A 17,574-nucleotide genomic window follows, 5' to 3' on the forward strand; every position below is an offset into this window, starting at 1 on the left:
ATAATCATTTTGGCATTCTATTGGCTTGTGCTTATTAAGGTTAATTTAGTATTTAGCATGTAGAAATGATCAGCTGTTAGCACTAAAAAGAAATGTCTCTATTAATGTATCCCCTAACCAAATACAGGACAGATAGGTCACATGCAAGACCACTCAAACTTCCTGTGTGCTCTCAAATGTACTGAAAATCACCTCTTAGTGAGACACGGTCATTCTCCGCTGTGAGTTAACCTACCATCTTCTCTGGAAAGACTGCACACAAGGGAAGCGGTTAGTGCTAATTGTGACAGTAGTTTTAAAAAAAAGAAACACCTCACATAAAAGGAGCTAACACAAGGTTACACAGGCCACTGAACCACCATCAAAAGATAATTCTTGGTTAACATCTTGTCCTCTTCTATTCTGCTGTATTTGAGATGGACCAAAGAGACATGTTGGGTTGAGCTTAACTATCCTCAACATTGAAAAGTAAAAACTGCTAATCAGTTTGTCATGTTTTTAATACGGATGACCCATTTTCCCTTTTTATTTCTTAGTTTTATCTGACTGTTTATTTAACAAACTTTTGTTCTGTAAGAAATCCCTAGGATAGTGGTCTGATGAGAAGAACAGACTTACTTCATTCATGGCAGGAAATCTAAGTGGGGCAGAGATCTTCTGTTGTCCATTGACGTAGATGCAGACAAAGCTTTGACCAAAGGGCCTCTTTCCAGGCATATGAACAATAGTTATGTTGTGCTGGACAGGCAATATAACAGTACAATTTGATTAGGTTCTTATTAAAATGCAACAAAGCAATTCTGCATGTCTGCTCAACATTGCGACCATTAAATGGGTGAAGAAATTATAGCAGACAATAAACTTTTATAGCATCACTGAAAGATTAGATCAACTAATGCCTTCCTTTTTTAAAAAAAGTGTATATTACAAAAAGGTTTTTGGGGAAAAAAAGATATATGTGACGCCCTTCATAATAATGCAATGCAGTCCCTAAATATAGCCTTAGGAATGGGATGGGGCAACAGAGTAACTTATTCACATTTTCTAAGCCTTAGACTTTGAACTAAATTATAGTTTATAAACTTTAGAAGTTCCTGTAACACATCCCACCACTCAGGAGCCATCTAACTGATCCAGCTGCATTTATGTTTCTTCTCCTTAAAAAACATCAAAGGAATAGAGAATTACCATAACACTGACACAGCCCCTTCACAGAGAGATTGCAGAGACAGTAACCATTAGTATGCTTATAAAATTTGTGGATGACACCAATATGGGAGGGATTGCAAGCACTTTGGAGGACATAATTAGAATTCTAAAAGACCTTGACAAATTGGAGAATCAGTCTGAATTTAACATGATGAAATTCAATAAAAACAAGAGCTAAGTATTACACTTAAGAAGGAAAGATCAAATGCACAACTACAAAATGGGAATAACTGACTAGATGGTAGTACTGCTGAAAAGGATCTGGGGGGGTTATAGTGGACCACAAATTGAATGCGAGTCAAAAATGTGATGCAGTTGCAAAATTAACTGAACTATTATATTTAAGACAAGGGAAGCAATTATCCTGCTCTACCCAGCATTGGTGAGGCCGCAGCTGGAATACTGTGTCCAATTCTGGGCAGTTTAGGAAAGATATGAAGAAATTAGAGTCCAGAGAAGAGCAACAAAAGTGATAAAAGGTTTAGGAAACCTGACCAATAAGGAAAGGTTAAAGAAACTTGGTATGTTTAGTCTGATGAAATGAAGATGGCGGGGGGGGGAGGGGGGAATCTCTTAACAGTCTTAAAATATGTAAGGGGCTATTAAAGAGGACAGCAATCAATTGTTATCCATGTTCACTGAAGGAAGGACAAGAAACAATGGGCTTAATTTGCAGCAAGAGAGATTTAAATTGGATTTTAAAAATAGCCATTTTTTTCTAACTATAAGGATTTCTTATAGTTATCAAATAGCTTCCAAGGGAGGTTGTGGAATCTCCATCATAAGAGGTTTTTAAAAACTGGTTGGACTAACACCTGGCAGGGGTGATCTAGGTTTACTTGGTCCTGTCTCAATGCAAGGGCCTGGAATTGACTTCTCAAGGTTCCTTCAAGCTTTACATTTCTATGATTCTGTGACTACAGATCCTATCCTGTAATCATTACTTGCCTAAGTAGCCACACTGACATTTATTTAGATTTACCATTAAAAAACATATACACAACTTCTAAGCCCTCTGACAATAATTAGACTTACAATAACCATCCAATAGCGTAAATATTAAGGAACAAATTAACTCCACAAGCCAGCAGCATTATTAAATGGAGACAATAATTTACCTCAGCCATCTGATAAATAAAAACAGAAACTCCTAAAAGCCTCTCACTGTTAAATCACACTCAGGAACATACCCTCTTCCTGCCCTCAAAATCCTATCAAACAAATAAGTCCACAATAAGATCTACTCAGATGTTTAAGGATTAGGCCTTATCTTTAGAAGTGGAACATGTCTTTATTCAAGAGAAAAAAACTAAATCACTTGTTAAGATTATCAGTTGCTTCTCTAGCTAAGGCTATTCTGTCCTAAACAAAGTACATTTAAGTAGCAAGTAGCAGATCTTACCCAGAGGGAATCACAAAAACAATGCTCTGGCAGCATCACTGTTGCATATTCTCTCTTTGTGCAAACTGCAACCACCAGCGTTCCAGAGTAGGTAATGAAGGCCTCGAAACCCATCCCACTTCCTGTAAAAAAGCTACAAATGAAAAATCCATGAGATAGTTTATCAGAACTGTTGAAATGTAACTAGCAGTATGTGAAATCAGTACAAAACCTGTTTAGATTGTTCAGCATGGCTGAAAACATTCCATCATCACTAGTCATATCTAATGAGTAAAAGGATCCTCAAAGTGACATTCTGGTTCACTTAATAAAAACAAACAACTACAAGTAAACCATAGGCACAAGGAAGCCTAAAACATGGTGTGCAGGACAAAAGTAGTCCAGTGTTCTCAAAGAAGTTTGTAGCCATCCTCACCTTTTACATGGAGACACAAACTTTGGTTCCAGCATGTAACATTTCAGTTTAAATCCACAGAGTTTATGCTGGTTTCAGTATAAAGCACTGCATGTGGGGTACTGCAGTCTCTGCAAGCAACACCTCGATCATAAATGTGAATCTAGGCTTCAATCTGTGCCATTTTGTCAGGAGGGGTGAAGTAAAAGGCTGCCGTTAGGCTTGTGATAATTTGCCAATACTATGTTTACGTGGGACATTTTGGAGGTTCCTGTTACAGGAATTAGGAAGTATTTTTCTGCAACCATGTATTTTCCTAAATGTACATTATACACAAAAGTAACTATCCTGTTATATTGGTGCTTTTACTTCTAACACTTTTTGAGGAACCATTTTGACAGAAATTGCATGAATTTGAAATTGTTATAGGGAATTTTTTGGTCAGGTCTACACTTGAAATTTTTCCTGGTAAAGTAATGTCATGGGAGTGGGAGTGGGGTAATCTTTTGCAATATTTCTATACTGGCAGAAGCCCAAATGTAGATGCGGTTATACGGGCATCAAAGTGCTTTTGCTGGTATAGGTTATTTTGCTCACCCAACTGGTATAAGATATATTGACAAAATCACTTCTTTGCCAGTAGAAGCTGCGATAGGAAGGCTTGCCAGGTTTTCTAGTACAGACCCGGCTTTAGGCTCTTTTCATACCTTGAACACTTCCTTATGAAAAATATGTGAAAAAATTATTGTCAAAGCCTGTTACATTCCCTCAAATGTGGTTATTATGAAAAGCATTTTCACTACAATTGTTATTAATCATGGCACTTCCAGAATAAGCAGATGGTGCATCTATATTACGTGAAAGCTATATAAAAGTGTGCAGCAATTCTCCAAAAAGGTCCATAATTCGGGAGTTTAATGTACTCACCCTACACACATGCACACTACACATAATTTGAAAGCTTATTTTATGTATGTTTACATGAGGTATAATGAGGAGCTCTCAAGTGGTCCTGTAAGCCTGTAGGTGAGGTAAATGAAAAAATATTTTTTTTGCACAATTCCAGAAACACTGAAATGACTATACTTACAATTTTTACTGCTTAAATTAATTTCAACACCTTAATATGGTGCTTCTTGATCAAAGCTACTGAACAACAATGCATTAAAAGACTTGTATTGGTTTTGTATGGGCAAGTCCCTCCCCAGAGACGGTGAAGCTGTTTAACATGATAAATATGGCAAATATCAACATTTTGGAATCATAGGACTGGAAGGGACCTCGAGAGGTCATCTAGTCCAGTCCCCTGCACGCAGAACAGGACAAAGTATTATCTAGACCATCCCTGACAGGTGTTTGTCCAACCTGCTCTTAGAAGTCCCCTACGACGGAGATTCCACAACTTCCCTAGGCAATTTCTTACAGTGCTTAACTACTCTGACAGTTAGGAAGTTTTTCCTAAAGTCCAGCCTAAACCGCCCTTGCTGCAATTTAAGCCCATTGCTTCTTGTCCAATCCTCAGGAGGTTAAGAAGAACAATTTTTCTCCCTCCTCCTTGTAAACAACCTTTTATATATTTGAAAACTATTATCCTGTCCCCTCTTAGTCTTCTCTTCTCCGGACAAAACAAACCCAATTATTTCAATCTTCCCTCCTGTTTTCTAGACTTTTAATCATTTTTGTTGCTCTTCGCTGGACTTTCTCCAATTTGTCCACATCTTTCCTGAAATGTGGCACCCAGAACTGGACACAGTACTCCATTTGAGGCCTAATCAGTGCAGAGTAGAGCAGAAGATTACTTCTCATGTCTTGCTTACATTACTCCTGCTAATACACCCCAGAATGATGTTTGCTTTTTTTTTTGCAACAGCAATACACTGTTGATTCATATTTAGCTTGCGATCCACTATGGCCCCCAGATCCCTTTCTGCAGTCCTCCTTCCTAGGCAGTCATTTCCCATTTTGTATGTGTGCAACTGATTGTTTCTTCCTAAGTGGAGTACTTTTTGTGTTTGTCCTTAATATACTACCATGAAATGTTTTGACATCACATATTCTTAATTGTCAAAGTATCTCAGAAGTGATAACAGTTATCTATAGTTTTCAGTTGAAATTTGCTGACTACATCAGTCCCACACTGAAGATTGTGTACCAGTAGCAGTACAATGCATACCCAGTTTGTATAGCATAGTGGGTAGATATAAATGGACATGAATTCTTAATATAATGCTTCTTCATTTGTAAGCTATTGCAGATACAATGTAGCATCTAGTCTGCCTGTTAGAATGTTTTTATTTGTAATTGCCTAGGTATGCAGTGCTAGCCTTTGAAATATTCTAGGAACTAGCTTTTTAATTCAGTGACACTTATGCATAGGTCAGTATTAGTGCTAAAGATGGGAATACACAGCTTCATATTACGAATATGCAAAGGCTATGAGAGAAGTGAGGAAGGAGAAACAGTAACAGGAAACTTGGAAATGGCAGAGCTGCTCAATGACTTCTTTGTTTCAGTCTTCACTGAGAAGTCTGAAGGAATGTCTAACATAGTGAATGCTTATGGGAATGGGGTAGGTTTAGAAGATAAAATAAAAAAAAGCAAGTTAAAAATCACTTAGAAAAGTTAGATGCCTGCAAGTCACCAGGGCCTCATGCTATGCATCCTAGAATACTCAAGGAGTTAATAGAGGAGGTATCTGAGCCTCTAGCTATTATCTCTGGAAAGTCACGGGAGACAGGAGAGATTCCAGAAGACTGGAAAAGGGCAAATATAGTGCCCATCTATAAAAAGGGAAATAAAAACAATCCAGGAAACTACAGACCAGTTAGTTTAACGTCTGTGCCAGGGAAGATAATGGAGCAAGTAATTAAAGAAATCATCTGCAAACACTTGGAAGGTGGTAAGGTGATAGGGAATAGCCAGCATGGATTTGTAAAGAACAAATCATGTCAAACCAATCTGATAGCTTTCTTTGATAGGATAACGAGTCTTGTGGATAAGGGAGAAGCGGTAGATGTGGTATACCTTAGTAAGGCATTTGGTACGGTCTCACATGATATCCTTATTGATAATCTAGGCAAATATAATTTAGATGGGGCTACTATAAGGTGGGTGCATAACTGGCTGGATAACCATACTCAGAGAGTAGTTATTAATGGCTCCCAATCCTGCTGAAAAGGTATAACAAGTGGGGTTCCACAGGGGTCTGTTTTGGGACCGGTTCTGTTCAATATCTTCATCAACGATTTAGATGTTGGCATAGAAAGTACGCTTATTAAGTTTGCAGAGGATACTAAACTGGGAGGGATTGCAACTGCTTTGGAGGACAGGGTCAAAATTCAAAATGATCTGGACAAATTGGAGAAATGGTCTGAGGTAAACAGGATGAAGTTCAATAAAGACAAGTGCAAAGTGCTCCACTTAGGAAGGAACAATCAATTTCACACATACAGAATGGGAAGAGGCTGTCTAGGAAGGAGTATGGCAGAAAGAGATCTAGGGGTCATAGTGGACCACAAGCTAAATATGAGTCAACAGTGTGATACTGTTGCAAAAAAAGCAAATGTGATTCTGGGATGCATTAACAGGTGTGTTGTAAACAAGACACGAGAAGTCATTCTTCCGCTCTACTCTGCGCTGGTTAGGCCTCAACTGGAGTATTGTGTCCAGTTCTGGGCATCGCATTTCAAGAAAGATGTGGAGAAACTGGAGAGGGTCCAGAGAAGAGCAACAAGAATGATTTAAAGGTCTGGAGAACATGACCTATGAAGGAAGGCTGAAAGAATTGGGTTTGTTTAGTTTGGAAAAGAGAAGACTGAGAGGGGACATGATAGCAGTTTTCAGGTATTTAAAAGGGTGTCATCAGGAGGAGGAAGAAAACTTGTTCACCTTAGCCTCTAATGATAGAAGAAGCAGCAATGGGCTTAAACTGCAGCAAGAGAGATTTAGGTTGAACATTAGGAAAAAGTTCCTAACTGTCAGGGTAGTTAAATACTGGAATAAATTGCCTAGGGAGGTTGTGAAATCTTCATCTCTGGAGATATTTAAGAGTAGGTTAGATAAATGTCTATCAGGGATGGTCTAGACAGTATTTGGTCCTGCCATGAGGGCAGGGGACTGGACTCGATGACCTCTTGAGGTCCCTTTCAGTCCTAGAGTCTATGAGTCTATGAGAATGAAGTGGCCTAACACGAAATGGTGAAGAAAAAGTCCAAACTAGTCTTGCCTTCTCACTTAAGAGGGGAAAAGAGCATGTTACAGATCTTATTATATGACAATGTATCATATCCTGTGGCACTTATCAACATATCTACTTGACTGCATGTAACATAGGATGTATACAAGTCTCTACTGAAAACAGAAGATGTTGATGAAGAAGAGATTTGAGAGAGGTGTACATGGATTCTGATGGGATATATAGTCCAGTCAAGAAATCTGGCATCAAAACATTTACTGATATGGCCAAGATGACCAAATATAAGAGGCAAGGAAAGAGAAATCACAGCAGCTGTCAGTTGAGAAGTTTTTTTCCTGCAGAGCCTTGTCCTTAGCAAGATGTAGCGGTGATTTTCAAGGGGAACTGTTCTTAGTCACCCAATAGGGTCTGTGCCTATGTTCCTCTTCCATGCTGATGGAGCAATAAAAACCAAGTTCAATTAGGACATCAGCTGGAAGCGTTAAGCAGAAAGAATCCATGAGCTAAGAGCACAGAACAAAGAAATGGAGATGCCAGGACAGCATAAATCAGAGATGCCAGGGCTGTCATACAAATGATAGCTGGAGACAAATTTCCCACATTCAATGAACTGGCTGCTGAGTACTGAAGGAAGGTCCTAAAAACAGTTGACAACGCTAATTCTGTAATCAAAGTCTGACAGATATGACAACAGTAACTCTGCGAAAACTGAAGGAAGACTGCTGAACATGATCTAAAGTTGGATGCAAGAAATACCAGGTGATTGGTGGATGCCCTCTGTGCCACTATGGAAAAGTTTCTAAACATGGCATCCAACAAGCAGTCACTTGTAAAATTCCTCTGTGAATCTAGGGTTCAAAAAGCACCTGAGAGCATAGGAGCACATTCAACACAAACACTCCTTCTTGCTGGAGGCTGTTTGAATGGTGAAGTAGCGAAGTCTATCACTAGTAGAGGCGGTGAAGAAGCCCAAGACTTGTATAGTACTCAAGAGGAAGCAGACACAAGTATGCTTCTGCATGCTGTATGTGCCAATATGGCTTTTGGGTTTCTTGGCGTCAAAAGAACCATAGTAAGGATGTCACCTGATACAGATGTTTTCATCCTTGATGTTCACTACTTTCCAAAAATGAACACACAGATAACACGTGGATTGAAACAGTCACCATTTCTAGCACAACTGACAAGTGTCGCTTCATATCAGCGCATGCAATTTGTGATGCACTCACTCCTGACTTCTGTAACATACTTCCTGCTGCACATGCATTAATGGGATGTAATTCTGTACCATCCCTATTTGGTACTGGGGAAAAATTGTGTTTAAAGTTGTGAAAACAAAGGGAGCTTACTGCTTCAGAGATCTTGCCAAACTGGGAGAAAATAATGGACAAGTCAGAATTTCTGCAGCAAGGAAGTTGGCAGTAGTGCTGTATGACCCGAGCGAGAAAGAAAAGGAGACCCACAGAGACCTGAATTGCTTGTGCCTAAATCTAGCCATCAAAAAAAGTAAAGTCACTGGCCAAATTCCCATCATGTGAGGACAGTTTTGAAGAGCATTTAAAAAAAAACCATCTTGACAAACAAAAATTTGGGTGTCTTCGCACACTGGTGAGCCGTATATTGGTTCACCATCACAACATGGATGGAAAAAAGTATATGCTGAACTACTTCCTGTATTCTTCAAGGGCACAATGGCCTCTGAGTTTCTGTAAGACCTTATTTGTGCCTGTACCAGTAGGTGTTGCTGCACAATCAACTGTCTCTTCAGTCAGAGCAAAATTCCCTGCACAGAACTTCGTATACACCAAGACAATGAAAACTGGTAACCCATGCACTCTTGACAAATATCACAATGAAAAAGATGGCAATAATGATGTTGACCAAAAATTCCACCAGTGCTATTACATTTCAATGATACCTATACAAATTTATTATTAGATTTTGCTTTATCCTCTTGCAATCCTTGTTCCAGAGGGATTGCAGAGGACCATCAGGCCCTCTGACTGCTAACCCATGCTAATCATTCATGTGGGCACTCATATACATATGAGGCAAGACCCTGAACAGATCAGACGCGACTGCTGGGCTCTGGGAGTAAGGGTGAAGGAGTTGGGGGCACAGGTGGCATTCTCTTCAATCCTTCTGGTCAAGGGCAGGGGTTCAAACAGAGACCAAGGCATCCTCAAGGTGAATCCCTGGTGTCACCAGGAGAGCTTCAGCTTCCTTGACCATGGGATCCTGTTCCTAGAAGAAGGACTACTGAGTAGAGATGGGGTCTAATGAGGAAGGGGGAAAAGTATCTTTGGATACAGACTGGCTAACCTAGTGAAGTGAGCTTTAAACTAGGTTTGACAGGAGCAAGAGACAAAAGCCCACAGGTAAGTCAAAAATATGAAGACCTGGGTGAAGGGTCAGAATCTGGGGGGTGGGGGGGAGCACGGGCAATTACAGCTAGGATGAGGGAAAGATAAGAGGAAACATGGAGGGGAAATCAAATCAGTATCTTAGATGTCTGTATACTAATGCAAGAAATATGGGGAATAAACAGGAAGAACTAGAAATACAGTGAATAGTCACAACTATGACAAAGTGGGCATCACAGAGGCTTGGTGAGAACACACATGACTGGAATATTGGTATAGAAGGGTACAGCTTGCTCAGGATGGATCAGCATGGAAAAAAGGGAGGAGGTGTTGCCTCGTATGTCAAAGATGTAACTATTTGCACTGAGGTTGAGATGGAATTGTTGAAAGTCTCAAGGTAAGGATAAAAAGGGTAAAAGAATAAGGGTGATGTCGTGGTAGAGGTATGCTATAGACCACCTAACCAGGAAGAAGAGGTGAATAGGGTTTTTCTTAAACAACTAACAAAGGGTACATCTACACTACCCACTGGACCGGCAGGTAATGATCGATCTATCAGGGATCGATTTATCGTGTCTTTTATCACTTCTACACTATCGATCCTCGACTGCTCTGTTGACGACTCCGGAACTCCACCGCGGTAAGAGGAGGATATGGAGTCGACTCGCCACCGTCCTCATGGCCAGGTAAATTGACCTAAGACACACCGACTTCAGCTACGCTATTCACGTAGCTGAACTTGCATATCTTAGGTTGACCCCCTCCCCTAGTGTAGGCCTAGCCAAAATCATCCAAAGCACAGGACTTGGTGGTAGTAGGGGATTTTAACTACCCAGACATCTATTGGGAAAATAATACAGTAGGGCACAGATTAGCCAACAAGTTCTTGGAATGCACTGGAGACAATTTTTTTGTTTCAGAAGGTGGAGAAAGCAGCTAGAAGAGAGGCTGTTCTAGATTTGATTTTGACAAATAGGGAGGAACTGATTGAGAATTTGGAAGGCAGACTGGGTGAAAGTGATCATGAAATGATAAATGATTCTATGGAATGGTAGGAGGGAAAACAGCAGAATAAAAAGACCATGGATTTCAAGAAGGTAGACTTTAGCAAACTCAGCGAGTTGGTAGGTAAGGTCCCAGGGAAAGCAAGTCGAAGGGAAAAACAGCTCAAAAGAACTGGTAGTTTTTCAAAGAGACATTATTAAGGGCACAGGAGCAAATTATCCCATTGTGTAGGAAAGACAGGAAGTATGGCCAGAGACCACCCTGGCTTAACCAGGAGATCTTCAGTGATGTGAAACTCAAAAAAGAATCCTATAAAAAGTGGAAACTAGGTCAAATTATGAAGGATTAATACCAAAAAAAAAAAACCAACTCAAGACTATAGGGACAAAATTAGAAAGGCCAAGCCACAAAATGAGATTAAACTAGCTAGAGACATAAAGAGTAACAAGAAAACATTCTACAAATACATTAGGAGCAAGAGGAAAACCAAAGACTAGGTTTGCCCATTATTCAATGAGAGGGGAAAGACAATAATAAAAAATGTGGAAGTCACGTAAGTGCTAAATGCCTTTTTATTTCTGTTTTCACCAAAAAGGTTAGTAGTGATCAATGGTCTACCATAGTGAATGCCAGTGAAAATGAGGTAGAACTTGAGGCTAAAATAGGGAAAGAACAAGTTAAAAATTTTGCAGACAAGTTAAATGTTTTCAAGTCACCAGGGTCTGATGAAATGTATCCTAGAATACTCAAGGAGCTGACGGAGGAGGTATCTGAGCCATTAGTGATTATCTTCAAAAACTCATGGAAGATGGGAGAGATTCCAGAGGACTGGGTGGAGAGCAAATACAGTGCCAATCTATATAAAGGGGAATAAGGATAACCTGTAGCGTTACAGACCAGTCAGCTTAACTTCAGTACCCAGAAAGATAATCGAGCAAATAAGCAAGCAAGCAATCTGTCAACACCTAGAAGATAATAAGGGGATAACAGTCAATATGGATATGTCAAGAACAAATCACATCAAACTAACCTAATAGCTTTCTTTGACAGGGTAACAAACTAGATGGACCTACTATAAGGTGGGTGCATAACTGATTGGAAAGCCATTCCCAGAGAGTAGTTATCTGTGGTTCACAGTCAAGCTCGAAGGACATATCCAGTGGGGAATTACTCCTGGGGGGATTCTGCGCCAATGCAGGGGCCCAGAATTCATATAGCCCACATTCTTCTGTGCCCCTTGCAAAAATGCAAAAAAAATCTTCCAGGGGACACGCACCTCTTCCCTGACAGCCCACGCAGTGCGTCTGTTCCAGTGTACCTGGAGTAGCCTCACGAGATGCCTGTGTGATCACCATTGTGGGGAAGCAGGGCTAAGTACACATGCGTGTCAGTGACTGTACTCCTGGGGGATTCTGCAGGATTGCGCACCCGCAGCAGAAAAAACATACGTTTCCCCAGACACACACATTTCCTGCTTTTCCCTGCAGAAAATAGCACGGAAGCCTTGCGGGGACAGGGAGATGCAACCATGTGTGCAGTTTTGTGGGGGAACAGAGGTGAGGCATGGGGGGGCGCACGGGGTTACATGCCAATGCCCCCTGTCCCTCCTCATTTCTGCAAACGCAGAGCTGCCCAGCTCGGAGGCTTGTCAGGTTCTGCTGACTCCACAGCTGAACGCAGCCTCCTGGGTCCCAGTGCCAGTTGTGCTCCCTTTCTGTGTTCTGGGAGCCTTCCTATTTTCTAAGGAAGCGAGTTCCCGCGATGGGGCTGGGCAAGCAGGGGTGGGGGGAAATGAGGGAAGGCGGCTGAGGGGGTGGGGAAGGAAGGGCAGTGGAATAGGGCAAGGGGAGGGGTATGTAGGCACGAGGAGAGGGAGATGGAGAAGAAAAGGAGATAGGGGAATTATGGGGAAATTGGGATCCTGGCATGCGGCATCCCCTCGGCAGCAGCTCGGGCTCCCCTATTAAGCAGGCCCATCAAACCCTCACCCTGATAAGCCCTGCCCCCTATACCTGAACCCCTCTGACAGGCCCCCCTAGACTCAGATCCCCACTCCACTGAGCTGAACCAGCTACACCTGGACCCCCACTCCACCAAGCCCCACTCCCCCTGCACCTGGACCCCCCACTGAATTCCCACACCCAGACTCCACTGCCAAATCCCATCTCCCACACACCCAGACCCCACCGCTGAGCCCAACCACTATCACCTGGATCCCCTGCAGAGTCCCATTGCCCCTACACCCAGAACCCTCCAAGCCCCTTTGCATCCAGCTCTCCCATTGAGCTGTCCACACTCATACTGCCCCACACAGAAACCTCTCACCCCACACAGGATCCCTCCACATTTGGATCCTGCTGGGCTCAGCCTGCTGACCCACATCTGATGCACCTGGCACAGAGGGTCAGGGCCCCAAGGTGTTTCTGGAACAGACTTAGCCCTTGCACTGTGTCAGGGTCAGGTGCATCCTCACTGCTGAGTCCCTATATTGGGGGAGGGGGGCTTCAGGGTGATCTTCCACCTCAACACATCCAGTGGCCTGTGCTCCTCATTGACATGCTGAAGCCACATTCATTTATTGACAAATAAAATTTACAGAATTTTAAAATACTGTGCAAGTAATTTTTAATTTTTTGGCACACAATTCCTTCAGGAGTATAGGTATTGCAGGGATTGGTCCTGGGTCTGGTTACGTTCAATATCTTCATAAATTATTATGGCATAGAGCATATACTCAATGTCTGACAATATTAAGAGGGGTTGCAAGTGCTTTGAAGGGTAGGATTAAAAATCAAAATGATCCGGACAAACTAAAGAAATGATCTGAAGAAAACAGGATGAAATTCATAAAGAACAAATGCAAAGTGCTTTACTTAGGAAGGATCAATCAACTGCACATATACAAAATGGGAAATGACTGCCCAAGAAGGAGTACTGCAGATAGAGATATGGGGTGTACAGTGGCTCACAAGCTAAATATGAGTCAACAGTGTAACACTGTTGCAGAAAAAAGAGCAAACATCATTCTGGCATGTATCAGCAGAAGGGCTGTAAGCAAGACAGGAGAAGTAATTCTTCCACTCTATGCCACACTGACAAGGCCTCAATTGGAGAATTGCATCTAATTCTGGGCACCACACTGCAGAAAAATGTGCACAAACTGGAGAAAGTTCAGAAGAGGGCAAGAAAAATGGTTAAAGAAAATGTGACCTACGAGGAAAGATTGTAAAAATTGGGTTTGCTTAGTCTGGAGAAGAAAAGACAGAGGGGACATAGTAACAGTTTTCAAGTATGTAAAAGATTGTTACAAGGAGGAGGATGAAAGATTGTTCTCCTTAAAATAGACAAGAAGCCATGAGCTTAAATTGCAGCAAGGGAGGTTTATACTGGACATTAGGAAAAACTTCTTAACTGTCAGGGCAGCTAATCACTGGAACAAATTGTCTAGGGAGGTTGTAGAATCACTGTCATTGGAGGTTTTTAAGAAAGGTTAGACAAACACCTGTCAGGAATGGTCTAGTTATCACTTAGTCCTGTCTTGATTGCAGGGGACTGGACTAGATGAACTGCCGAGGTCCCTTCCAGTCCCACAGTTCTACAATTGTTGTTGTGATACATTAAAATAAAAAAGAAATCCAATTTTACATCTTGAAATAATATGTAGAATCATTAAACTCACAGAAAAAATGCAAATATTTCAAAGTGGTTATTTTAATATGTTGATGGTATAATTGTGCAGCCCTCACTTCTAAGATAACGGCACTACTTGACAGCTCCACATCATACCTCATCTTAAAGTAGACATAATACATTTTCAAACGATGAATGCAGTGTACGTGTGTAGAGTGGGTACATTAAGTCGACCAAATCAGTGGGGTCTGCCCTTCACCTAAAAATGCACCTAGAGACCACAAAGCATGGAGATAGCAGCTAGCTCAGTCTTTTCTGTTGTATATTTAAAAAAGCATTTTCCACTGAAACAAAGTGTTTTTAATCATTTATTTATTCTTGTTATCTATTTCCTATTTGCTATTATATTCCCTTCAATCAAGCATTTTAGAACTTAATCTGAATAGCCAACTTCAATCCCTATCTGGCGAGCAGCACATGCAGAGTAACATAGGATACCCTCGCTCCATCGCACACTAGAATACATCATTTTCTAAATTCAATTTAATGACTAAACATGCAAACTACTATTCTAGAACCATCAAGTCCAAATGCAGTTGCAGCCGTTTCTCCTTATGCTATAATACCATTAGGTTTCAGAAACTATGCGAGTTCAGATCAGGATTGAACGGGAGACCTTTTTAAAAAATAAATGAAATGGTGCGGAGAATTAAGCAGATGGCACTTTTAACCAAGTCAGTATTATAGTAATACCCCAGCATGATATTCTGGAGTGTAGTGCTGCTAGAGGGCCTGTAGTTCTGATAATAATCAGAAGTGGTCATTTATATCTTAAAAAGAGTCAATCTATGGCATTGGTTATATGAGAAAAGGGGTTAAAGTGATGTTTTGGCCAAATTCCAAACTCAGAAATTTCCCCCTGCAGTTCCAGTTAGAAAAGGATATTTTTCAGGTATTACCCTGAATGTTTGCACTTGTTTGCTATTGAACACCTGTGCTAAAACTAGAGGCAGTTACATTTTATGGCCCCTATACACGACAAGAACTATACTAATGCACGGTTATCTGTTTCAATTAGGGGGTCATTTTTTCTTTCTTTAATGCCATCATGGATGAGAAAACACGTTAATATGCATTACCCAAATAATTTAATCTTAATATAGTTATAGAATTGCATCTTCCTGTACACCCTAGCAGTATAATTGTTCCAATACAGAAACCCTTCACCATGCATTTGCATGACTATTCCTGTAGTATAGTCATGTCTTCGGTGGTGGATGAAGCCATTCCTGTTTACAAACTCAACCGATATTCAATGTATCAAGTATTTTGGCATGAAATGCCCTATATAAATATAAGCATTGCTACCACGTATGCCATGAGATGCAGATTACCAAGAGATGTTCCTCCACACAAAGTAATCACAGTAAGCATACCTGTATAGTTGCTTCCTCTTGCCTCCTCCTTTGCTTGTGATGTCAGGTGTAACTTGGTCCTGGTCTAGGCATAGCCAAGCATTGAAGGAAAATGCAGAGCCTGGCCATTTGTGAATAGGTGGCACAGCAATTCCTGCCATGCTGGGAGACAAATTGAAATATTGCATCGCACTGTCCAGGCCTTGCTTCCGAGCCATTGCCAGAATTGCACGTATCACAGGGATGACGTAAGGGTGAGACTGCTTTGGTTCATTAGTCCTCAAGAGTCGTATTAGTCGATGCAGTTCTTCAGAGCTCATTGATTGACTTCCCAAAGAACCCTGGAGGGCAATCAGGTTCTCAGCACAAGTGCGATGGAGTGAAGAGTGGAAGTTTAACGTCTCAATGATGCGGATGCCCATGTTTGCATTGACACACGTGGCACGACTCTGCCTGTTAATACAGCAGATTCGCTTCAACCAATTTGAGATGAAGATCTGCAGGTCATGTGACTCTAGCTCTGGAAGCCACTGGATAAGCAGCAATAAGGGCTGGACATTGCTAATGCCCAAAATTCCGACAGACATGTGATCACCTTCAGCAGCCTGGAAAAAAAAAGCATAGAACACAACAATGAACTACTGGCCTACTACAACAAAAAAAGGGCAGAAAAGCTGTCCAGAAGTTCAGCCATTTTAGATAATGTTCAAGGCAAGCACATCTCACCATATTCATAAGTTCTTCAAGCAACTCTCGCGAGGGCTGACCCAGAGATTTTAGTACTTCATAGATATGTGCATAACCAATCCGCTCTTTAAAGACCTCCTGAAGAGTTAAAAAAAATAGTAACATTAATAAAAGTATGTAGCTGTGTCAGTTCAGCATTTTAGAGAGACAGGGTTGGGGAGGTAATTATTGGACCAACTTCTGTTCAGGATAATAAAAAAGAGACAGACACAACTAACTCTAGTCGCTAATTACTTACCTGCATTAATAGGGTCTCATCTAACACAAAACTAGCTTTATTGTTATAAGAACAGGAGTACTTGTGGCACTAGTACTCCTGTTCCTTTTTGCGGATACAGACTAACACGGCTGCTACTCTGAAACCTTTATTATGTTACCCTTTATGAGAACATACTACAAACCTTATCTAAAGGCTAAAGAAGTTAAGGATAGTCTTTTGATTGATTTCAACGAGTTTTGGATTAGACCCTATAGTTATAGATTCATGACACTACTGCATATAATATTATGTCATGCAAAAATATATTCTGTAGCTTAATAAATGTTTTAATTCTAGCTGGTGAATTACAACAGAAGTGCACAGGCACAGAGAAAAGCTTTATTTTACTTGTTATAAACCATAAACAAAATCTCCAGTATGGTTGTTTTAATATATTTCAAAATGTTAGTCTTTTTAGTTTATTACAAAACACCAATTGTTTTATTATTAAGTTGAACCTATAGAATAAGATGAAAGCAAACACAAGTAGGTGCAGAAGCTGAAGTAGTATATAATCATTTTTGAGTAAAATATTCTCCTAGAAAAATGTCTTGATTTAATAATATTTGAAAAATATTTGAGATAGAATCTTTATTAAATATGGGAAAGTATTCTGAAAACTAGTCACCTTGCACTGAATTTATGGAAAACAACTCTCAAGCAGTAAAATCTACACAGTTATATCCATCAATTATTAGTTAATCAACAGCAGTTACATCCTATTAAGTGAATTCCCTTCTCTTTGCATGGGCATTTTCAATCGTTATCTGCACGATGTGGAAAAAACATTTTTAAATATGAGTGAATTTGTTGGAAGAAACAAGATTTTATGTGAAGTGCTTCTGGAATAAAGTAGCGAGAGGCAAAAAAGTCACTGTTGAAAAATGTATATAAAATGTGGAGTATGGAGGTATCCCTTCAAACACTCATGGAACTTGGTGCAATTTTCACTGCA

The 17,574-nt window shown here is 40.5% G+C and overlaps 1 protein-coding gene across 1 annotated transcript in view; it reads right to left on the minus strand.

Annotated features, from left to right (window-relative positions):
• The window catches only part of NBEAL1 (neurobeachin like 1), a 142,394-nt gene that overhangs the window by 68,900 nt on the left and 55,920 nt on the right, over nucleotides 1–17,574 (minus strand). Inside the window, 4 exon segments of the mRNA XM_030580909.1 lie at nucleotides 619–738; nucleotides 2,612–2,744; nucleotides 15,635–16,218; nucleotides 16,340–16,438. Coding sequence (XP_030436769.1) covers nucleotides 619–738; nucleotides 2,612–2,744; nucleotides 15,635–16,218; nucleotides 16,340–16,438 — 936 coding nt within the window.

Source organism: Gopherus evgoodei, chromosome 11 (genome assembly GCF_007399415.2).
Source record: "Gopherus evgoodei ecotype Sinaloan lineage chromosome 11, rGopEvg1_v1.p, whole genome shotgun sequence".
In the NCBI taxonomy this organism is placed as follows: Eukaryota; Metazoa; Chordata; order Testudines; family Testudinidae; genus Gopherus; species Gopherus evgoodei.